Source organism: Pollicipes pollicipes, unplaced genomic scaffold, assembly GCF_011947565.3.
Source record: "Pollicipes pollicipes isolate AB1234 unplaced genomic scaffold, Ppol_2.1 Scaffold_7261;HRSCAF=8764_pilon_pilon_pilon, whole genome shotgun sequence".
NCBI lineage: Eukaryota > Metazoa > Arthropoda > Thecostraca > Pollicipedomorpha > Pollicipedidae > Pollicipes > Pollicipes pollicipes.
The window spans coordinates 16,614,473-16,639,418 of NW_023597054.1; the positions used below are offsets into that span (position 1 = coordinate 16,614,473).

Below are 24,946 nucleotides of genomic sequence, written 5' to 3' on the forward strand. Positions count from 1 at the left end.
GCCGGGCTGAGCGTTGTGTGGTTTTTCAGCGGCGCTGGTCTGAAGCGCAGGCTGTCAATCTAGCCAGTGCGGATATTCTTACCCCGCCTGCAACTGTGAGCATCCTCTCACAAGACCACGGGAGAAAGTAAGGTGCCGACCCACGGGGTTGCCCACGTTGGGTCGCTATGCATCCACATGTACTCATAAGCGGGCGAAATGTGTACTTTCTCCCATGTTGATATGACTTGAACCAAGGTTCACCGTCTTGCAGAATGGGAATGCCGTAAATGATGATCTTGTTTGCGCTATGTTGTGAAAGCAAGACCGTTAGCACACCCTCACAGGTCAAACACGTGGTGCGGCATGCCTCCGGTGTGTGACCCCTGTGAGACGGGTCAGCCGACCGCTGCCACGGGCCGCACGTGCTCTCCAAGGCCTGGCTGGTGACGTCAGATGGATAATGGGCCAGCTGGCTCAGTTTCGAGCTGCCCTGACACGCCAGCTTCGCCAACTTTCTTATCCTTTCAGCAAGTTGTTCCGCAATGCAGACAAGTTTCCCTTTGCGCTAACCGAATAGCTGAAGTTCTGGGCTATACCCAATTAACATACGTGACGTAACATGCGGCAGACTTTGATAAAACACTTCCACAATGTGAGAGGGGAAGAAGCGGTATTTGTTAACCTTGACTTTCTGCAACTAACCATTTGTGGCAAATGAGGGCACACAGTGATTATTCAAGAAATTACAATGGCAGGTAAACAACCAGCGCAAAGGCAGCCTGTGCATGTTTTTTAAATGCATTGTGACTGACTTTACTAAATTACCACAAACTGGAACCAATGTCAAAGCATTCCTTGGCTAGCTTCAGGTATGAAAATCAACCCAAATTCCTGTAAGTACGTTGCTGGTTTCCAAACATGCAAACCGTTTGCACCCGGTAAAGTTCAATAGATTTTTCAGGCCCGTCGTGCTCCATAATTAATAAAGTTTGGACAGGTGATGTCACAGATAGATTATACACAATCTGAGAAAGGCAACATTTGACACGCCATTGTTTCTCACGTGAAGTGGACAGCATACTTTTACGATGTACTGCGCTGTAGTGTCCTCGGGTGTTGATAAAATCAGCGATTCTTTCTCCAAGAGCACGGGATATGTGACATCACCCTTGAGGCCGTGACAGGGGAGGAGGAGCTTCCATGACTAACATGGGAATCCTTTTATCGTTGCCCCCTGCAGTCACCACTCCCATTTCTCATCCTCGGGTACGGTCATGATCAGACAGCTGTTTTCTGTAAAATTCATTTTCCATGCGGCCTTAACAGATCGTCTTTTTGTACCGTGGCTTGAGAGATCCCTTAAAACGACAACAAAAACACGATCAGGATTGTTTCGCTAGCAGAACGTATCCATTTTGTCCTACAACACCCATAACTGTCACCATTGTCACCATATTGTCGCTCACACATCGGTGGGGAGAGGGAGGGGGGGGGGCTGTCATAGGGCGATGGAGCGGTGGAGCGGTTTGGGACCGGGCACGCCACCGTCTGAGGTGTCGCTCCGGACTATCTGAGTAGGTTGACGGAGGGATCGGCCCCGTGTTCGCCGCCGAAGCTGCCGTGCTCGCGGTTTGGAGACAGCCTTCCCGTCGGCCGCCCAGCTGACATGCTGGATGCATCTGATGCCACATCAAGATGGGTGTTGGTTGTTAACAACGACTGATCCGGATGTCCGAAACTTGGGTGATCGATAGAAGGATTCATTTCCGCACAGCTATATATTTCTTGGCAGCAATCCAGAGTCTGTCCTTGCGGTGTTGCCGTCAAATGCTTTCGGCACCCCAGATCGGTGACAGACGGCAAGGCATAGCAGTTCGGTAGCGGATCTAGCCCTACAATCACTAGTCGGCAAACAGGAAAAGCGCTTCGCCAACCTGTTCGGATAGTCTAAAGACACACCTTACCGAAGCGGGGAGTCCCGGGCCGCTCCAAAGCTCCCCCGCTCGATGACAGTCCCTCCCCCCGCCCCGCCGGGGGGTGGACAGCGGCAATGAGGCTACGAGCGTGGCAAGCGCCGGCCGCCGGCGGCGGTGCAGGCTGCACCTGCCTGGGGCGTGTGAGCGCCAGGAATGCGGGCCGCGCGCCGCCCGATGCCGCCGATCGGCCGGGCCAGATCCACCAGCCACGACCGACCGGCCGACCGCCTCCTAATACGGCCTCAGATCGGGGCCGCATCGGACATTCCGCGCCGAGCTGTCGGCGTCCGGGAGGGCGGGCCGAGAGGGTGCGTCGCCGCGGGGACGCGCGCCACACTTGTCACCCGGCGACGGCGGCTGCTGGCGCGCCCCGTCCAGCTGGGTATCTGTCATGGGACGACAGGGTCGACAAGGGTCTCGCCGGGATGACAGGGTCTCGCCAGGGTCGACGACAGGGTCGACAAGGGTCTCGCCGGGATGACAGGGTCTCGCCAGGGTCGATGACAGGGTCGACAAGGGTCTCGCCGGGATGGGGTGCTTTCATCGTCACGTGTCTTGAATTCGCGGAAGGTCTTATCTTTTGGAATTTAGCAAGAATAGGCTTATCGCTATGGGTGGGCTATTGTTGCTTCCGCGTATCATCTCGACAGTCTCAAATTGCCATTAATTTCAAATAGACCTACAAATGAAGAACACCTTATCGGGAGAGAGACCGTGTGTCACTGGGCCTTTGCAACGTACTCAGCTATTGAGGCTATACGGCGTCGCCTGCCTCTCACCCTGGCAGGGAGGGCGGCTACCGCGGGGAGTGCACTCTGTTCCTCTGGTTTCTCAGACGTGCAGCTTAAGCTTTACTATCGATACCTGGCGGAGGACCTTCTCACCTTTGTTGTCAGTACAGTAATATTAATGTGGGCGCCTTTCATTCGCCATCTTGAAGCGGCCAGCAGGAGGTATGCACGGCCGAGCTGGCCGGGGCGCCACGCCCACAGCAGAGCGCGTCTCGCGGCCCACCGCCGTCGTTCGCTGCCCAGCTCACCTGAGTACGTCACTACGCGCCGGTCAGTCACGTCCAGCTCCTGCGCCAGGCCTGCGGACAGCAGCAGCGGCAGCAGCAGCGTCGGCACCACGGCAGCCATGCCGCTCCAGGTGTGAGACGTCATCAGGAGAAGGCGGGCGCTGGCCTTCAGCTCTCCATGCTGGCGGCCCGGCTTCTGGAACAGAGAGACACGGATCGGAGTCAGCGCCGTCGGAGCTGTGCTCGTGCGCTACCGAACACGTGACGCGCGGCCGGTACGCGGCGTCGGCAGGGCGGACGGCGAACACGGCTCTGTAGGAGCGCCGCTCGGGTTCACCAGGTCGCTCGAGTATATCCAGTGTGCTGAGGGTATGGTCAGGGCGACCCGCCACTGGGACAGCGGCACATGTGTTCACCAGGTCGCTCGAGTATATCCAGTGTGCTGAGGGTATGGCCAGGGCGACCCGCCACTGGGACAGCAGGCACATGTGGTCACCAGGTCGCTCGAGTATATCCAGTGTGCTGAGGGTATGGCCAGGGCGACCCGCCACTGGGACAGCGGCACATGTGGTCACCAGGTCGCTCGAGTATATCCAGTGTGCTGAGGGTATGGCCAGGGCGACCCGCCACTGGGACAGCGGCACATGTGTTCAAGGGGATGTGCCCTGATCCGCGTGCATAGCGCTCTGCTCAGTTCGGGGCTTCAGCCCAGCCCCAGACTTTGGGAAGAAAGTGGGTCAGAACCGAAAGGAAACCCGCCAGTTCGCGCGTTCTGCGGGCAGATTGTCACTTTCCCATTACTGAGCCCTCCCTCTCCCCCCCCATATAATTTTGCCAAGCAACGCCCCTGCTGTTGCCGGATGTATAATTATGCAACCGGTGGCGGTCAGCTCGGATCTCGCGGAGGTCGCCATCGAGACAAATGGTCGCGGCCAGGCACGTGCTCCCCTTGTAAGGCTTCTTAACGATAATCCAGCACATAATGTTTCACATGAATCATAATGGTATACAGGATCAATGTCGATAGCCTTGCCGGGTAAGCCTCCAATGTGTTCTGGGTTATTGCAGCTTCAGTAGCTCCAATTTCCAGTGTGTTCCTGCGACTGCAGTCACGGGATTTACCGTTCCTCGCGGCAGGGCAAAGGCAAATACAGCGGTTCAAAAGGACAGAGCAATAAATATTGCAACTGATTACGCCAGATTAGCAAGAGGACCATGAAAGATTGCCATGACCAGCGTGCACGGGAATTTGATTTGCAGACACGTGGACTGGTAACCGTACATCACAGCTATTTGAGCATTGTTTTGCATGACTTCAGCGATGTTTAAAGATCATTTATTCATGTGGCTTACTGGCTTGATGTCTTAAGTGTCCCGTGCGAGAGAACATACGGGTGCGCAGCACCAGCGATTCCCGCCCCCGGCAACTCTCTGAAGACGGTGGCAATATAAAAAGGAACGAGCTGAGACGTTTGAACACCGTGTACGACAGAGGCAAACCGCTGCATATCAAACGAAGCTGGGTCGTTTCGCAGCTCCATCGAACAGCTGCAGATGCCCCTGAGCCTGTTGCTGGGCCAGCGTTGCCAGAACAAAGCCCGTCCTCAAGCCGTTATCAGAGCGGGATTGACGTACGTGCTTGTCGCCACTCAGCCGCCACCTGCGGACCAGCCAGCGTCGGGCCGGGCCGGTGGGAGCGGCGACCGCGGCGGACTCTGCGCCCCGTCCGCCGTCCGCTCCGCACGGCGTCGCCGTCCCCCGTCTCGGCCAGGGGCGTGACGGCTCGGTGGGAGGTGGCCCGCCCGCTGCCGTTATTTCCACCTCGCGCTGCCGGCCCCCGCCGAGCGCGGCACGCGCGGAGACAACGCCGCAGGGGGGGGGGGGGCGAGGCAGGGGGCGGTGCGACGCGCGTGGCAGGGGGCGCGGACAGGTTTGCTGGAGCAGTGGCCGTTTCTGCACCGGTGGCTGATCATGAAAGGCTTTCACTTAGCGTTGCGAGGTGGCGCTCTAAAAATTATCAGCAATTGTGCTGCGGTTACTTGCATGGGCACTAGTCATTACTCAGCAAACCTCTAAGCGTCCAAACACCACGGCCGGCACGCGATGCCCGCTTACGAAGCGGTAGACATACACGACTTGCATGAGGGAAAGGTAAAACCCACGCCCTCTCGTCGAACAAGCGTTCCTAGCAGGCACAGGTGCACCTGTTTCCACTACCTCAAGTCGTTTGGACACAGCAGCGTGACACGCCCTATCACAGGCGATATGAGTTTGAGCGGGCACAGCGTGCTCAGATCCGGAGCGCCCAGTACATTTCCAGCCTCTCCTTATCGCGTTGACTACAGTAGCCTAATGGAAGCATTTGTCGTGGGGGGGGGGGGGGGGGGGCACAATGACGTGCGGACAGCACCATCGCTAGGCCGATGGCCGATCGGTTCGCTTTCACCGGCCGGCTATGTTATCATTTTAACCATTAAGCTCACGGTCTCTGCTGATAGCACGCATCGGGGTGGAGACCTGTGATCAACTCCGGTCTCCTCTGAGCTTCAGATCTTGGGAAATTCTCCGCCCAATGAGGGCCAATTCCGGGCACCTAATGGCAAATTGCTTAGTTTCTAATGATTTATCTCTTTTTCGTGGACGAAGCCAAAACATAAATTCAGCACACAATCAAAATCTAGCATACATGTAGCTCAAAACTTGGAGCGATCACTAACTAATGGCCAGGGACCATAATATTCTTCGTCATTGTGTTACTAGAGCGTTCAAGATCGCGTAACCGATCCAGCACCTACAGCCATGAATCGCTCGTGTCACCCAGCAGCTGCCAGCAGCCGCACCCCTGCACCCCTGCGGGCCCGACTTGAGCCGCCCAATGGCAGGAACCGGACCCGGAGCGGCGTAAAAATCGAGACCAGAGCCGCAGCCCAGCTGCGGTCGCGTCCGGAAATGATCGTTAACGCCGGCGGTGCGGTGCGCTGGGGTCGAGTTAGCCAGAACTTGAGTCGTGACTCGTAGCCCGTGTGCCCCCCCCCCCCCCCCCAGCAGGGGACGGCAGCACACGGGAGCTGCCACCAAAAGGCTGTCGGTACGCCGACATCGGCGACCACTCGCTGGGTGGGAGGTCCTAGTTATAGGTAAATTTATCTGCGTTGGTAAATGCGTTACACAGGTATCTTTGACCCGCACACTTATGGAGATAATAGTGAAAATCCTTGCGCAGATCAATGAGCTTAAGATTCCATTAATTTTATGACCGAAAGTAAGAGGTTAAGCGGGATTTTATGGCTAATGTTACTTCCTGTTTTTCTTCCTTAAGGCGTGAAAGCGCCAGGCCAAGAATGTTGGCGTCAATTCTCTCTTTAAACGTTTGGGTAAAGTAAAGCGCACGAGGAACATGTACTAACCAAACCTTGTAAGCTCCTCCCGTGCCTTGTGTTTCTTGGAAGACGAACCCGAGGTGGGCGAAGCTTGGCTACTGACATGCAGGCAGTCGGCTCTCGCTCTGAGAAATCATCTGGTCTCGGAGATTCCTCACTTATGATACTGGCAAAACCACCACTGATCAATAACCCAGCCCCGCAGACAAAAAAATGGTGATTAATAGCCTTCAGTTTGTGCAAGATTCACGTAAGGGCGCATGACTGCACGGTACTTAATGATGTGGTGAATGTGTTCGCGGCTTTGGCAGGATCAGGCATATGAGATTAGGCTCAACTTGTTCCCGAACCTTGGAGCTTACTAAGCACGTCAACCAGCTCGGATCAGAAGGGCAAGCAGGACGAACAGCACACCCAAACAACCCGCACCGGCGATCCATGCCATGTCCAGGCCTGGCGTAGTTGGACCGTGCATAGGATACGGCAGCTAATCTCATACCACCGATAAGAGACATGTCTCAGAGGCCAGTCGTATGGTCAGTTCAGTGTTGCATTTGACAGCACAGCCGCCCGAAGGTAAAAATTCTAAGAGCCATTAGTTAACATAGCACTTACGCCTTTTTGCCTTTGGACGGCAAGGCACGCGCCGATCGCCAGAGCATATCAATCACTAACTGCGCACATGCATATTCAGCCACTTGGACCAAACTTTAGACGGCCCAGTTGGCTCTCAGACACCGCTGTCGACCACACACCAAATGTGCCTAACGGACGGAGGCGGTCCTTATGTGGTTAGCGAGACGTGAGATCGAATTATCGTGACGGGTTGGTATGCCACCGCCTCCACGAGGATATTGCGCTTGATATGCGTAAATTAAGAATATAGACAGATGTTTGGATGCAAAGATAGGCCATTAACACTTCTCAATTTTAATTTTCCAAGTCGCCATCCATGGTGCAGTGCACCTGCGAGGGGTAGTTTGGTAGCATCGGGCCCTGTAAGCATACCCAAGAGCGTGCTTGCTCTCTTGACTTCAGACTCATGGGCAATTCCGTCCTAGCGGGATCCATTCCGACTTCGACTTAAAGCAAATCAGGCTAATTCTGTCCCCGACGTAATCGAAATCGCAATCACATGTGCCGCGGCACACCACGGCACATCTGATGGCACACCACGGCAATCTGATTCCGATTTCGGCTCAGGAAGGCGTGGCTTAATTCTGGAATCGATTCCATTCGAGTCGCCTCCGGTGACAACAACGTAAGGATGCCAGCCGTTGTGTGGGCTACACAAAGCCAGAACGGGTGCACAAGTTATGATAAGGAAACAGCAGAGTATCATGAGCTCCATTTGTTGCACATCTAACGGTTCTCAATACAGAGTCTTCGCTGTTATTCGCATTAACAATTTATTCCACTCGCTGATGATTTCATCACATATGGATGGCTCATCTCTCTTTCTTGTACAAACGTAGATACAAACGCATTGATTCCACCCCAACTTACCAAAAATATGCATGATTCCAAAGTCAACTCCGACTCCATTTTGAGTCAAGCATAGTTCTGTTTGAATAATCTCCTGGACTGGCGCGGCCGTCAAGTGGTCCTGTAGTTGATTCTACACACATACTGTGGCTTGTCGAGATAAAGCTCGTTGTGGGAAATCACCGACAGGTGGCAGGACGTCTGCTCAGTGCTCACGTGATGAGTGGCAGGCGGCACTGGGCCGATCCCATCTACGAGAAACCCTAATGGACCCAATAAATCATTATCCGCGAATATGAAGCCTATTACTGTTCCCAAACAGTTAATGTATTTAACCAGGCCTGGCATGGGTGAGTAATGCATGCATTTATTGTTTGGAACTTCGACCGTGCATTACAGGCATAATTATAGTCACGGAGACGGCCCATGACAACATACTATTTGACTACATATGGTCTTTTATCTTTTCTGAATGCCCCCAACGGATGACAATGCAAACGAGATAGCATTGTGCTGTCATCTACGTTATGGTGGCGTGACAAGCTCACAACGAATGAGGGCAGGCGGGAAACGCCCACCGATACAAGCCTCGCCACTTCATATCTGCAGACGGAGGCACAAACAGCGGCACCAACACGCTATGCAACGATGGTGACAGGATCTCAGCGGGAGGCCGGACATCAGCGTCAGCGACGTCAGCCGGACCGAGACAAACTGCCCGCGGCTCAGCTAGCACCGCCGGCGATCAGCATGCTGCCAAACGTGATCAAGGCGTGTTCGGCGGGCTGGCAACAGTCCACGTTAGCCTGCGGCAGTCAATGATGAGGCGGCGGCCACCAGCGTTAGCCTGCCGAGAACACAGCTTGGCTTCGGTCGGACGTGCCATGGGCCTCGCGTCTCTTGAGTGCGACTGGCACGCTTGCAAAGGGGGAACAAAAATCAGAGCTGTAACTATTTCCCTAATGCGTCTGCATTTGCCTGGGATGCATTTGGTTATGCTTTAATACCGACGTAAAGCCTACAGTTCGTGCCGTTTGTCTCAGGAAAGATGGACAAGCAGAACAAAAGCAAAAATGGTCTCCGAAATTCAGATTCAGTTAAAGTTCAAAGGAACTTCAGACCATATAAGGAGTTAGTACCTCGCATCTTGGACAACGGATGGCATCATCTTTTTGCCTCTTCTTTAAGGCTTCATACGTTCCCTGCTGCACGAAGTGATGCTGAAATTAATGTTCTGTGCACGCTGTTATATAAGCCTACTTGTGGTTCAGATCATGACCAATGGCCGTTCACAATACCGATGAGCAGGCACATCCTGCCTCTAAGCTGAGCTTTTGCGATCCGTAATACCAGCGATGGACAGGAATGCAAGCAATTAAACATTGCTCCACTTCTGATGTACTAAGAGGTAAAACAGGTGAACTTAGAGACGGAACACAGAAGTGACTCCCCGGCAAAACAATTGTTTACGCGGCGGTCACCATCGTGAACGGGCAGCGACAAAAAACGGCGGTGAAGCCAGCCTGCTGCTTAAGTGATCGCTGCGACGCGTCGCCTTGGGTCCATGCTGCACTCTCACGTGAACCCGGTGGGCCACCCGGCCCTGGTCCACCCATGTCATGCCACGGTCTACCCGGCCCTCAGTCAATTCGCCATTACGCCAACATCTGACGCTAAGAGGCATCTTGAGCGGCGTTGGCTTGTCATGATGGCTTTCCATTTGTCCTGATATGCTGCAGGGCCTGTTTATTTATTTGTCGTGGTAATGACCTGTGCTGGCATATACATCTTTGTAAACGGCATTATGAAGTCTTAATGGTAGCTAAGCAGATGTTTGGAACCACAATGAAGATAAATTTACAACATGAATATACTGCATACATTAGCTGGATTGGCACGACATAATAAGAGTTTCAAAAGTAGCTTTGAGTATGAGCTGCAGGCTTTGCTGAGGTCTTAAAACAACTGGACATGCCGATGTGGTAGCAGTAAAAGTAGTTAGTGGCCACTATGTGTACATATGTGTATGCGTGTATATATCCAATGATGAGGAAAGTGCCGCCTTCTGAGTGAAAGCTTAACAATTTTGGCGACTGTATCCTTGAGAACCAAGGTTTTTCTCATTTGAAACACGGCTTTTTCTTATTTCTTTTTTATTGGACCTCTTGGTGATCAATATCAAGAAAGGTTGTTATCTGTTCGCCCAAGCTTACTTTGTTTTCATTAGCAAAAAGAAGACCTTGCGAGCAAAATGCCTTCGTAGTAAATCGCACGAGTGCTTGTAATAGCTCTTTCTATCAAGACATCACATTAAGCCTATCGTGCCAGCAGCGCAAAAGCCTTGCCGCAATGTGACGCGACAAACCGGCTGGGGCATTCAGCTATCTGTGCTGTGGTCAGCTCCCGGCCAGGCGCGCCGATGGCTGACCACGGTGAAGTGAGTTGGCGCTACTTGCAGCACTGACGGCCTCCTACACTTCAAATCTAACCAACGCCCTGTTCCACACTTGCGACAACTAAGACACGCTTCTCGCATGATGCACAGTGGTAGCTAACACGCTCATTCTTGCAGAGGGTTTTTAAGTTTTGGCGGTCTTACGCCCGGTATCAAGCTGGGTTGTCGCAGACTTGTGTTGGTGGTCGCATGTTATACGCAACGGAATGTGACATCCTCCTCATCTTCAATGGAGGCTTTCGGCCACAATTATCGAAAAAATTCCGCGACCAAAACCATTTCTATCGAATAGAGCAAGCATGTGTCTAATGGCCAATGGAAAGCATTAATCAGAGGCACTTAAGATGCCATTTTGCCAAGGGACGCAACAGGCTATCGCGAACCAGGATGGGGTCACACACGAATTCTGACGGTGTGCCTTAAGGTCACTTTAAGGACCACCTACCTAAAGTGCCGGCACAGCGTCACCTTTGACCTGTCGGTTGGCGCAGCAGAAATGCGAAGTAAATATCCCTGACAACGTCTGGTAAGGCAATTTGTCCCCACATAAGTAATACACAGAAACAGAATAGAAACCAAATCGCAGTCAACATATCCGTGAAATTCTTGCTAAAAACTATACCGCTCGTGTCGACATGTTTTCGCACGTCAGGACGCCACTGGAACGTCGAGGTAATGGGAATGTAAGCTTCTGGATGGCTGATTTCAAACTTAAAGCTGTCAACGACAAGCTTCTGATGACAGCTTTAGGAAATGAAGCCACGATGAGGCTTGCCAAAAAATTGTTTTTGAGTAGCGGCTGTGCTGCTCAGGCAGATGCGGCACTTCATCTCAGCTCGTACGGCATCTGTCTCGGGGTGAAAGGCGCTCGATGCACTGTAGTACTGTTAACCCATGTTTCGTCCACGCGGAAGTGTGAACACTGCAAAGCAGCTGCAACGAAAAGAGCGAAAGACCGGCGAAAACAAACATTCCATACCGAGACAGCATAATTATACAAAACAGAGCATATCAACGGTTGGCACACTGTTCCAAAGGACAAAGCGACGCACGGGAGAGACACTCCGCCATTTAGGATCGCACTCGGAAGGTAAGGGAGTCTCGCTCGTTATGCGAAGTTACCGGTGAGTCACGCCACGACACGTCATATAGCTGCGCTATCACGTATCATGCTGTCACGCTATGTAGTAATGTGGTATGGACTTCCCATGTCTTGCGATGCTGGTGCAGGGAGCGATGATGCTGCACGTCCTTGGCTGCACACTACCGCAGTAAACCAAGGCGTCGCTGCATCGTACGCCGTGTTTGCGCTCAATAACCATAACTTTTGGGACACAAATAGGTACAGTCCATGTCAGACATAAATAGCAAGCGCGAGAAATAACAAAAGAATCCACGGGCCATCAAAACGGCCATTAGCACAGCCGATTCCATGTTCTGTGGGTGGAAACTGATGTCGGCAGTTGGTATGCCCCCGGCCTCATTCATCAATCACCCATGTTTTATTCAATAGGGTCTTCGGAAACAATTTCCCTCGCCCTGACCCCATGTTACACGCTTGCAGGCAGCGGGTCAGCGGCAGCCGATCAGCAGCAGCAGCCACGACTGGGCCTCGAGCGGCCGGCCGCGGGCTGCAGGGCGCCGCCACCCGGCCGGAAGAGCGCTCTGCTTCCGCGGGGGCGGTCAGCGGCGGCGGCGTGGGTGGGCGGCCGGCCGACCCCGGCGCGGCTGGAGGCCACGCCCGACCGCGCCACCCGGCGGGGAGCTGTTGACCTATCGCCGGCCGCCCGGTCGGCGGCGCTCTTCCGGGGTGGCGGAGGTTTGCTCTTGACCAAGGGCGTACGTACCACCACAAGTCAGGAGTACGATCTGCCGACCGAGAGCGTACTCCTGACAAGTCTGCTGCTGGCAGAGGTCTGCTCCTGACCAAGGGCGTACCCCTGACCGAGAGCGTACTCCTGACAGGTCTGCTGCTGGCGGAGGTTTGCTCTTGACCAAGGGCGTGCTCCTGACCGAGGTCTACTCCTCACTGAGGGTGTGCTCCTGACAGAGGTCTGCTCCTGATAGAGGTCTGCTCCTGACCGAGGGCGTGCCCTTGACAGAGCTCTGCTCCTGACGGAGGGCGTGCTCCTGGCATGGCATGTTCCTGACTGAGGTCTGCTCCTGACGAAGGGCGTGTTCCTGACCAAGGGCGTGCTCCTGACAGAGATCTGCTCCTGACCGAGGTCTTCTCCGGACCGAGGGTGTGCCCTTCACAGAGGTCTTCTCATGACCGAGGTCTGCTCCTGACCGAGGGCGCCCCCGTGACAAGCGGTATACGGGTGATGGACGCAATGACTCGGAGCTCAACACGTACGCACAGATTGTTCATTGGGTCCTGACGGATTGCACAATGTGCACACCAATCACTTGAGTCTATCCGCATCGGCCAAGCCTATGCGTGTCCAGATTCATTGAAAAGGATGTCGACAAAATTGCAAATCCTTTCATGAAAGACTGTTTCACCGGCGTCCCCCAGTGTACGTGACCCGTTTTGAAAACTGATCCGTCTTGCAGGTTACTCTTGCTCGTGAGAGCAGTTTATGTTCTCAGATGTTAACGATTATGGCGTTTAGTGCAGGTGCAAGGCGAAGCGATCGGACGGTTTGGAACTGCTGTTCCTGTTGTCCTGTGTTCTGTGGAACAAGTGGGTCATGTCTTCAACTTGATAACAAGCCCGAGACGGATTTAATTATGGTTGTTAAAATAAACAACTCTTTTACCTGACGTGAGCACTAAACGTCACAATGTTACTCTAGTTCGGTTTTTCTTAAGAGTATACAAAATAATCCTGCTGAATGTAAGGTCAATGCGGGGTCATTGCGTACCAATGTTTATTCCATTATGATACTTACCAAACAATATTTCCGAGTAGCATAAATGTCTTCACATCGTGTAGAAATGTTTTGTATCCCGGCGTGATTCTTACGACCTTTTTAGCGTCGTACCGGAGCCAAAGATAAATGGACTATATCTTCATTCTTGCGTACACAATTAGGCTAAATGAAATAAAAATAACGATTCTAATGAATATGACCGCATTTTCCTAGCATCAAGTAAGCAAGGAACCCCGTATGGCCGAGGTTTTGTTAGTGACAGTAACGTGTATCCCTGTGCCCCCAGTCGCCCTAATTTGCGTGGTTCGTCAACACATTGCGACAAACGCTGCATGAGTTCATCGCAAGCGGGCATAGTGAATGCATTCCGAGTAGCATATGATGCATGCTCACTTTTATCGAAGCGTCATGCCGGCTGCCTGATTTACATCGGGCCTGTTTTATGCCCTGTTCAAAACGGCAATGCGCGCCATAAATTCCGCAGCTGCCTTCTCCAATGTACGGATGGCTATTATGCCGCGGCCGTACGCAATGTATTCGCTGAGGTGTGGACGTGCCGGACGGCTCGCAAGCCCGCCGACCTGGCGTCATCAGGCTCTCGCAACGGCCGCTGATCGGCCGAGTGATCGACGGCAGACCTGCGCCGGCCGGACTATCACGACAGCCAATCAGCGCCGCCGCCGATCCGTCCGCGCCAATTAGACTGCGTAACGTCGCTGGCCGGAAGGCAGGCGGCGCGGCTGCCGGTGAAAGGAGGCGACGCCGCCGACCGGCACCGGTCAGCCCGGGTCGGCACCGGGCTGTAGCGGCAACCTGAGGGTCACCACAGGCCTGTGACGTTCAGTGCGGGTCCATATCGGTCACCCACAATAGGTCGAGACGACACCAGCCGGCAACGATTAACATGAGGCGACATAGACCATTGTCTACAGGAAACTCGGTCTTGTAGGTAGTTTCCGGCCCTATCTGGTCTTGCGCGACCTGCCTACATCTCAAACTACATACCAGGGCTCTTCACGCTGTCCGATTTTCCTACCATCGGGATGGATGAAGCGTAATTATGCTCTAAGCGGTGTAATCGGTAAGACACACGACCATTTCATGGAGACACTCGCAAGTGAGCCCCGCCTGCCGCATATTTGTTTCGTGGGCTTCTTTGTAGAAGACTGCGGTTACATGATGGCTATTTCACCCACGCCCTTGAATAAATAATGCCAGAAACGTCATGTCATACGGATGGTGGCCCCAACGACAATGTTCTCGTTTGCTGTCTTCGCCATTTTGACACCGTACTTGTAGAAGTTGCATCTGTGATCCTCACAATGCGCCAGTAATTTGACACACTGCGACAAAAATTCGCTTTAGCTTGCATCCACGCAGACTGTAAACAGCTCACTGCGATTTTGGTGACGTTTCTGATAGCAGGGGCTAGCGTGCTCGGCAGGCGTGCTCCTCCTGAAATGGCGCGAGCTTCGCTCCGCGGATGCTTGAAAATGAGGTCCGGCCGAAACGCTCTTGTGCAAGGTATCACCTATAAAGTAGGAGTGCATGTGATCTTTTTCGGCTGCCATGATGAGCAGACGGCTGCGGCTAATGGGACCTGGAAGATTTGTGCGGTGGCATGTCCCATCTCAATCTGTACCAAGACCGATTTAAACCTGCCAAAACCTGCCCGCCAAAACAGATTAGCTCGGGTGATTATCGGTCATCGCCGTTCGCTCCCGAGTCAGCACCAGTCAGTGCCGAACCCGCCTCGAATCAGCAGCGGTCAGCACCGGCCCCAGCTCGAGTCAGCACCGGTCAGTACCGACCCCAGCTCGAGTCAGCACCGGTAAGTACCGACTTCGGCTCGAGTCAGCACCGGTCAGTACCGACTCCGACTCGAGTCAGCACCGGTCCGAACCGACCCCAGCTCGAGTCAGCACCGGTCAGTGCCGAACCCGCCTCGAATCAGCAGCGGTCAGCACCGGCCCCAGCTCGAGTCAGCACCGGTCAGTACCGACCCCAGCTCAAGTCAGCACCGGTCAGTACCGACCCCGACTCGAGCCAGCACCGGTCAGTACCGACTCCGGCTCGAGCCAGCACCGGTCAGGGTGCTAACCCTGCCCGCGGCCGTGTCTGGCGCCCGGCCATGAGCCAGCCTCCGCGGCCGCCGCTCGAGTGACCTGACCGCCGCGGGCGGCCGCTCGGCCCGGCCCGGCCCGGCACGTCCACGCCGTAAAAACGGCGGCGGCGGCGGCGGCACGTCCCGAGCAGGGCAGCGCCGCGGCGGGGCCTGCGCGCCGGCCCACACCTGTGGCGTCCGGACGGCCTGGAGAGACCTCTCGCAGAGAGATGGCCGTCGCTCCGAGACAGGCGGGACGGACGCGGGTGGAGGTCGGTTTGTGGTGTGCTCGGGCATGTAACTGCGCGGGTCAGAGGTGTCGCCACCCTGCATGTTGGCGGGGTATAGGTGAGATGCAGACACCGCAGTGGACTCTCACAAGAGGCGCTTTCCCGTGCCCTGGATCGGAGTAGGTTAGGGTCAAATTAGAGCGCTGAATTGGCCACTTCATTGCCGTCAGCTCTAGCGGACAAGCAGGCAGCAGGTTTACAGCTCTAATCTAAACCAAGCCATTTGTGTGCATGACGCTCGCGGCACTGGACGCCTGCCCCACCCCCTTTACCAACAGCAAAAAAATCCAGCTCATTTGACGGCGATTGACCCTGCCTGTCGTTTTATACATTTACCACTTCTTGATTGCTTTAGGTATAAAGCTTGAGGGGTTGATCACCAAGGGAGTAAAAGGCGCCCAGATCATCTGTACAATATGCTGAATTTCTGAGTCTTCAGCACCTAACCATTCTCACTGGAGCCTGCACCAACATCGGAGGGCACACCTTTAGTGCTTGTTGCTTCAAACTAGCACGACGGAAACAATAAGATGGGACAATGGCCCACATCTCCCGGAGCAATGCAGTATTAACCCCATGACGCTGCATGAGCAGAAACGTGCATTGCAAGCAAAGAACGGTTGCGGATCGCGTTTTAGGAAGTCGACCAAGCAGCTATAATGAGCCGGCGACAACTGCGTAAATATCGGCTGTGTTGTTTGCGCGCCGATTACAAGCACTGTTCACCGTGCCACGAAAATGTAACGTCACGTACTTTGATATCCGGTTCCAGCGAGCCTGTCGCAAACAACGCTACGTCCTCCGACCGCCGTCAGGTCACAAACAGCACGGCCCACACGCTCGCCGTCCAATAGGGAGGTACGTGACCGGGTGGTCCCTGCACCCCACTGCCTGCATCGCACCCCAACACTCGTATTTGAACGTGACAGACGGTTGTTGAGATAAAGCTTTATAGATACGCCTGTACGCCCCACGGCTGCGCTGTACATTGCGAGTTGCAGCTGCGCAACGACCAACACACGTATGCCTTTGTCCCGTCCGAGATTTAAAGGCACCTGGTGTCGAAAAATCAACGTCGCACAAAATACACGCGCGTGTACTTGCAGACCCCTCGTATGCTTAACCCGGCCTTTTAGTCGTGGTATGGCAACAAGGTTACCACTGCTCGTAACCAGGTTTATGTCGGCAGTAGAACCCCGCCGCGCGGCGTCCTCGTCCCACCCCATTTCAAAACCATGTTTACGAGCCGGCCATCTGCCCCCGCCTCGAAGCTGGGCGTAGCGCCGTTCTGGGACATAACAACCCTTCTGGCCGGCCGAGCGCCCGCTGGTTCTCCCGGGCGGCGCTATTCTCCCCTCTCGCCCGGGTGCCGGGAACGCGGTGGTTCGGCGCGCGCCGTGAAGTGCTGGCCAAACAGAAGCAGAGAGAGCTCGCGAGGTCGACGTCGCACCTGGGCAGCGCCGCGTCACGCGCCGGGCTCCGGGCCGACCGCGACGCGCCGCCTGGTCACATCCGCGGCGCCCAGGATCCCAGCACCTGTGCCTCTGGGAACTCGGCCTTCGACGTGACGGCGCCCCCGTGTGGCACCCGCGGGCCCTGAGCTGAGGCGTGGGCGCGCGGCTCCGGCCTCAGCGAACGCTGCGTGTGTTCAGTGACGAAACGTGTGGCGTTTTGTAATGTTGACGCGTCTCTTCTGGCGGATGACGACGTGTATGTGGCCGATTGACCTTTGTTCCCGAGCCGTCACTGGATGCGCTGTATCAACACATCGTCAGAGGGTTTGGCTCGCTATGGCGGTTGTTGTTTTTATAGACATGGGTAAGACGGCGAATCTACAATGTGTGTTACTTTATCATCCAGCCCAGACGCCAGATACCCTTATGTTGTTGACGTGATGCTCATTGCAGCTGTTCTCACACCAGTGAGCGTCGGCGTTGACTGACCGCCGTTAGGTCCCGTTCTCCTCTTAGTCATTTCTCGGGCAAGGCACCGATAGCCACCTCGAGGAGCGGTGTGATAAGCTCCAACGTTTGGTCTTTCCGTCTAACTGTGACTAGTCGCCGGACCATGACGCGCCACCCGCCATGGCAAGATCAGATTAAAACAGTGACACGCGGTGTGATTCGACGAATGCGAGTTTAATGGGCCCATGTAAGTGCTTTATCTGTTCTATGTAGAACATATTCCAACAAGCAGCTTTGCAGTCCGGCAGATCATAGCCAACCTGAAATATTGAGGCGCTTTGTTTTCGACCGGAACGTTGTGGAAGAAATGATCACATAGTGAAGCGTCACACCTTGGGGTGCACACCTTTCCTACCGGCCACCCATGCCTTCCATGCAAGCCCACGCTTTGCTGAATTACCAAGGGTGAAAAGAAAATTACTGAACAAATAAGAAGTACAAAATAGTCTAGGGCAACACGTCTGTGCTTCCTTCATATCCAAATAAAAATGCTCGGTTTTGACAAGGCTTTCGGTGCAACCTATTCGTGATTTTCGAATTCTTACTTCATTGACATAATTTGCCTCATTAACTCCATAATTACCTAAGGTGCGCAAAACACCGGCGAGCTAAACTCACGCCTGGAATCGTTGCAAGCTCTTCACGAAACACGCCCTGGGGATAAACTCGGTCGCCCCAGTTTTTGCCCATCACTAACCAGCTCACGATCTGGCCTGCGGAGCGCCGCGGGCGGCTGCGGTTTCTGCGGTCAGCGGTCGCTGATGCAGGCCACGCACTCAAGGACGCGGCGGCACCAATTAGCGGCGCGTGGACCAAGACAGCGCGGCCGGTGCGGCACAGCCGGGGGAGCCAGGAGGTGGTGCCACCGGTCGCAATGGCACACCGGAGACGCCGTGACCGGCTGTCGCTGTCCGGCCGACCTGGCGCCGGCCGACCTGGCGCCGGCCTGTCGCGGCGCCATGCAGTGCGGAATACCCCGCGAAGGTCAGCGACATTACTTTTGCGTGACCGCCTCGCAGGGAGCGTACCTACTTCAGAGCTGGGGAAACTTCCCATGACATTTCTCCCCTATTGGAGGCTTCACATGCTTAAGCTCGGTCTCTCCCGTGACCGACAAGTGTTTTAAATCGACGCCTGGCTCTCCAGGTGCGGAGGCACGCTGCCACCGCCTCGCCGAAACCGGTTTGGTGTGTACGGGTGCTGGGGGGAGGGGGCGGGGGGGGGGGGGGCACTGGCCTGAGCAGCTGACGATCGGCGCTCACAGCGCTGGTGCCGCCAGCGCTGGTGCCGCCAGCGCTCACCCCCGGCCAAAACCAACAAGCCGGCCGTGCGTGCGCGGCCGCGGCCGACGCTGCCCCGCCCCCGGCTGACCACCCACCTGTGAGTTGCGGTCTGCGGTCCCGCCGGTCGCAGCGCCGACGTCTCGCGGCGCGCGGTCCGGCGCCGAGCCTCCTGAGTCAACACTCGGCGTGGGGCCGCCGCCGGTCGCGATCCGGCGCTGGCCCGCCGCGCGCGCGCACCTACCCGGCCGGGACACCTGCGCCGCCCACCTGCCCGCTCACCGCAGCGGGCGCCACTGGCGAGCCCGGCCGCCCCAGCCACCCGGCCGGTCCGCCCGGCCGGGGGGCGGCCCGGGACAGGCACGCGCGCCGCGCCGCAGAGGCGACTCCAGGCGGCCGGCGAGCAGGTGCTTGTTGGCACGGGTGCAGCGCGTCACACGGCACGGAGGCGACTCCAGGAAGGCGGCTAGGCGGCGTTCAGTGGCACGAGCCTCGGTACATCACTTCGCGCACAGGCGACATGCCACACCGTAGCGTATAGGCGCGAATGGTGACGTTATGCCTCTGCGGTCCGCGAAAACTACCTGGTCCAGGCCATTCCCCACATGACTACATAACCGCTCGATGGCATATCAGATGTACACAATACCCCTGATATGCATTCCCGTCTAAGCCAAGTGGTTAATGGATTGCAATAAAAGAATGAGGAGACATGTAAGATGACACGTAAATTGCCTCACCTGAATGCGTTCTGCATTTGTCTGCATTGTCGAACGTTGTTATAACAGATCACTGCCAACACCGCTTTTGAACCGAATATTACATTGCAGGTATCGCTATCACAATTCATAAGGCCGAGATGTTGTGTTACGTTGTAGCGTGATAATATCATTCTCAGCTCGTAAACATTGTATTGATGGAGCATCCCCACATCATTGACTATCAATCAAACAGACGGTTACTGTATCTTTGCTATCTGTGTGTGTGTGTGTGTGTGTGTGTGTGTGTGTGTGTGTGTGTGTGTGTGTGTGTGTGTGTGTTGTGTGTGTGTGTGTGTGTGTGTGTGTGTGTGTGTGTGCTATCTAGCAAACTTTTATTACGTTGTCAATCCTTAACGTTACAAGGTGTGCAGTTATCACTGGTGACAGACGGATCAGTTATGAACTACATTCATTTGACAATAAACAATGCAAGAAATGCATCACTCATTGTTATCAGACCATACCAGACTGCAACATAATGTCCGCTCCATCGAATGGCGATAAAGTACATGTTTCTGTGCCGTCTGTCAACCTAGCAAGCAGTTAATGGTTACCGAACATACAACACTATCAGTCGGTTTGTACTCACCACACTATGCCGCGGTGAGCCGAATCGGTCGGCCGCGGATCTCTCAGATGGGTCAATAATGATGTTATTTTCAGATCAACTGACATTTTTATGCAGGCATGTGCGAATACAATATTTTTTAAGCCTCCATCTAGTCCGGTACACGAGATACACACTCAAGTCGTAGAACGCTTGAAAATCAGCGGCTCCAGCTTTTCTCGGATCAAGTGGGTGAGCTATCCTCACCACAAATGTATCGTTTCTCCCCATGCGAGCTGCTTGTCTACTATCGTAACAGCGCGTGGCTGCCGAAAGCTGAGGTTGGTCATTTCTGCTGTGGGCCTGGGGAAGCCTTCCGGTCCCCCATCGCGCGGAGGACAACTGACAGCCCATCCGAACACGCATCGACATATGCTCTGGGACACCGGCACTGCAGGAATGCGCTATATCCCTGTGGCTCTAGAAAAAAATATTTTAATATGCTGCATAGTAGTGTGGCTGCAATTAGTAACTAACTAAAGATGTAGTAAGAAATCAAAGTGAATTTTAACGAATACAAGATAAGATATAGATTGAGAAGCAATAAATTTGGGGAGTTGGGTGGATCATTAATATATAATCACTAATTTATCACCGACTGACTTGTCTGACCGGGCGCCGTTGTTGTGTGCGATTGCTGGGTTATCTAGTGGTTCAGTTTGTGTAGCTTTTATGTTGCCTTCCACTTCAGTTATCTTGGAGGATACCCAGGTATCTTGCTCCTCGAAACCGACAATATAAGATAATTCTGGTATTTGCATCTACCGCGGTGTCAGCGACGGTCCTATCGGCCAGACGACGTGAGCTTTGGCGATGACTGTTGGGCAAACACGTGCATATATGAGACAAAACATGGATGAAAAACATAAAACAAAGGTCAGGTCTTGCCAACCTGACTTTTGTCGAGGCGCAATTTGTACTAAGAGGTCAAGATGCAGACAAACATGTCCTGTCAAAGGTTCATTACTAAGCGAACTACACACACACACACATGCACGCACACACATATCATCCTGACATTCTCGAGCCCTCCTGGCCGCTCAGAATTCCTAATCGTTTTGAACCACTTGAGCGCTGCCGTCGTTTGTTGGCAAGAAGATGGCTATTGAAGCCCCTGTTGGCTATTTCGGAGCCCTTGGAATGTGTCAAAGAAATTGTTCATCTGTTTAAACCGAGCCGCAGTGGAGTTACCTAGGGTGCTGTTAGGTTAGAGTTACTTAGGGTGCCGAGTGGAGCGGAGTTTTTGGTGGCGTTACCTAGGGTGCTGTTACTTCACCTCATTTCGATGCCCCAGCACCTTCGACTATCTCTGGGTGCCTGAATGTCTACGAGCCTTGCAGACGTCTTGTTCGTTGCCACCCATTGTGCATTATTTGTGCAGTTCCCTCCTACGGCTAAGCCTGCTTCAGCGAACCATGCTACTCTTCGAGTTCGTAAGCGAGTCTCCTGGCACCTGACGTGATGTAAGCCATTTCGTCACTTCTGCTTTCCTTGAACGTTTTTGCATTAAAAAACGTCCTTGCACGGCGCAGAAAAACACTAGTCCACATCGCGGTGGACGTCTGAGCATTCGTCGCATCCTCCACACACAATGATACACCTCCTCAATTACAGAAACTTAATGCACCTCCTCAATCACAGAAGCTTAGAAATCACCCGACTAAGCTAGTAAACTGGGGCCTATGTGTGAAAGGACATGCCTTACCGAGGGTTTTCGACTCTGAGCGCGCGAGGACCCCGTGCACTGTCGGTCGTATGCCGGGGCTCTGCGCATGGAGCGGTCGCGCTGAGTTCAGCCGCGAGCGCCGCATGTCACCTCTCAGCCGGCGGGGCCGGCTCCAGCTGCGCTCCAAAGTGGCCGGGCGGCGGCGTGACGCTCCGGAATGAATCGGTGTCAGATCTGACACCTCGAGGGCCGGCACTCGTGCTCGGCGAGAGCCCGCGGCCCGGCCGCCGACAATTAGCGGCCTCGATCCCCGCTGGACGAAAGTCGGGCCGGGCGCCGCCCGCTGTCAACAGGCGCACAGTCCTCCCGACGCGCACTGTGCCGACCACTCGCGGGGAATGGGGTCGATTTCGGCGAGTCAGCTGGCGACCGGGCGACTCGGAGTGGATCTGCTGCCGCAGCGCCTCGGCTAGGGCCGGACTGCATGGCAGGCTACACTCCATTAGGAGTGGACCAGCTGCCGCAGCGCCTCGGCTAGGGCCGAACTGCGTGGCAGGCTACACTCCAGTAGGAGTGGACCAGCTGCCGCAGCGCCTCGGCTAGGGCCGGACTGCATGGCAGGCTACACTCCATTAGGAGTGGGTCAGCTGCCGCGGCGCCTCGGCTAGGGCCGGACTGCGTGGCAGGCTACACTCCAGTAGGAGTGGACCAGCTGCCGCAGCGCCTCGGCTGGGGCCGAACTGCATTGCAGACTGCACTACAGCAGGCGGTTTCTGGCCTTATCTGATCTTACCGACCTGCCTGCATCACAAACCACACACCAGGGCTCTTCTGCGCCGTCCGGTTTTCCTACCATAGGTTCGGATGAAGCGTAATTAGGTTGTAAGCGGAGTAATCAGTAAGACACACGACCATTTCATGGAGACACTCGGATGTGAGCCCCGCCCGCCGCATATTTTTTCCGTCGGTTTCTATGCGGAAGGTCGTGGTTACATAATAGCCATTTCACCGACGCCCGTGAATAATGCTAGGATCGTTATGCAGTGTGTCGTGGTGGCACTAGCGGCAATTTTTCCAAATTTGCTGTCTTCACCATCCTGACACAATCCGTTTTATCATTGTATCTACGCAAACTGCAAACAGCTCACCGGGTCTCGGTGACGTCTCTGATAGCAGGCGCTAGCGTGCCCGGCAGGCGTGCTCCCCCTGAAATGGTGCGCGCTTCGCTCTGTGGATGCTTGAAAATGAGGTCGACCGAAACATTCTTGTGTAAGATATCACCTATAGAGTAGGAACTCATGTGATCTTTTCGGCCGCCATGATGAGCAGGCGACTAAGGCTAATGGGACCAGGAAAATTTGTGTGGTGGCATGTCCCATCTCAATCTGTACCTAGAAATCGGAGCCCCGGCTAGTTGCTCGTCAGTAATCTTGCAGCCGTCTGCAGCAATCGCGCGCTTGAGAAACTTCACTGCAGCTCGGCGTAAGCTTCGCAGCTGTGTCGTTGCGCTTCGCGGAGCGTTGGACCAGCTGCCACCTGCCACCAGCGGCGTCTTACGCTCTTCTGACGGCTAAGTCACGAAAGCTGGCACAACGAGTTTATTTGGGAGTCTCTGAAGCCTGAGCCTTCTTAAAATGCATTTTCATCAGCTATGCCCGGTGCCACTCCTGTATATTCGGTACACGCTTATGAAATGAACGTGTTGGTGCTACTGCTAGCATCAGCGCTATCAACAATTTTCCCTTCTTTTTCGTGCGCGTTCTTCGTTCTGATCACAAATAAGCGGGTATACAAAGTCGACCGATGTGGAAGCGACGCCGTGGGCGTGGAAGCAAGCAGAGCAGGGCGGAGACTGCTACATGATTGCATACTTGCAAGGTAGCTTGGTTGGTAAATATAATAAAAAAGCCGCGGATAGGCTCATTTATTGGAGGGCATAGCGACATGCTGACAACCTTAACACGCATATAGCCAGCTGTCGGCATAATATTGAAGCCCGGTTGTGAGAGACGCAACCACGAGCGAGTCGACATAGCAGTGATATTACCGTCAAAGGTGACGGTGATGGTTCGTACAGCAGCAGACGCGGCGTCGGCCCTCGCATGACCCTCAACTCTCGCCCCCGTCCCCTGTCTCCCGACACCCCCCACGCTCTGGCCAGCATCTCCCAACACCTAACGATGTTCTATCAACCCGATCCCTCACCGCTGGTCTAATGTTGTTCAGTCGAACTCCTCCTCACTGGAACTCGAATGAGCCATCTGTTCGGCGTGGCAGCGTTAATGCCCGGGCGTGCCAACAAACCTGGTCTGTTGACACTTAACTGACACATTGCTGTACTCTGTCCAGTTTTGCCTCTTATACGACTTCTTGACGACATATTCCGATGTAGTCTCATTAACCCGAAAGACTATAAAGTCTAAATCTTAGGCATCCCGAGCAATCAAAGCTCGACAGTGACAATGACAGGCTGCAGGCGGCACATATGAAACTTCATGAGGACAAATCACTGGCGTCACTTCATAATTCAAACCTGGGTGAAACATAATAAATTCGTTTATGAGCGATGCCTTGTGGACTCTACTACCATTGCCAGAGTGGAAGCATTGAAATGTAATGATTGCGTTGAAATGACATGTAACGTGTTATGCTGTGGAATACCGTGTTGTTCGGAGCGGTAGATGTTTTGTCGGATCTGTTAGCCGACACACCAGCTGCAGAGCTATAGCTCTACGAATTCCGCTTTGTATTGGATTTGTATTGGGTAAGGTTTTGTATTGCCCAAAGCTGCCAGCCAGTGATCGTGGGTAGTCGTTGGCCAGTCGTGTGTTTGTTGCCATGGCCAGTGCACTGTGTGCTGAAAGAGCTGTCGCACCATGCGCAGCACACATCTGGCCCTGATGTATAGACCTTGAACGCAACATAGCGTGTAGCGTGGGGTTTAATGCAATATACACGCTGCACGTTTTTCTCCAAATACAAACTCTGTTGGGGGAATTCCCAATTTGTATTAAAGAAAGCAACAGATTGTGACATGCGAGAGCTAACTGGCTCCTGTTGATCTTACCGAGGAGGCGTCTTTACACTTAAACACAGCTGCCT

At 54.2% G+C, this 24,946-nt stretch overlaps 2 protein-coding genes across 2 annotated transcripts in view; both read right to left on the minus strand.

The window, feature by feature from the left end:
* Positions 1-19,012, minus strand: part of LOC119111107 (semaphorin-5B) — a 45,679-nt gene extending 26,667 nt beyond the window's left edge. Inside the window, exons 1-2 of the mRNA XM_037234934.1 lie at positions 18,909-19,012; positions 2,998-3,172 (exon numbers count right to left, since the gene is read on the minus strand). Of these exons, the coding sequence (XP_037090829.1) occupies positions 2,998-3,121 (124 nt within the window). The 5' untranslated portion in view covers positions 3,122-3,172; positions 18,909-19,012. The remainder of the gene's footprint in view (positions 1-2,997; positions 3,173-18,908) is intronic.
* The window catches only part of loco (regulator of G protein signaling family member locomotion defects), a 52,958-nt gene continuing 31,156 nt past the window's right edge, over positions 3,145-24,946 (minus strand). The window contains exon 13 of the mRNA XM_037234935.1: positions 3,145-3,172. Coding sequence (XP_037090830.1) covers positions 3,145-3,172 — 28 coding nt within the window. The remainder of the gene's footprint in view (positions 3,173-24,946) is intronic.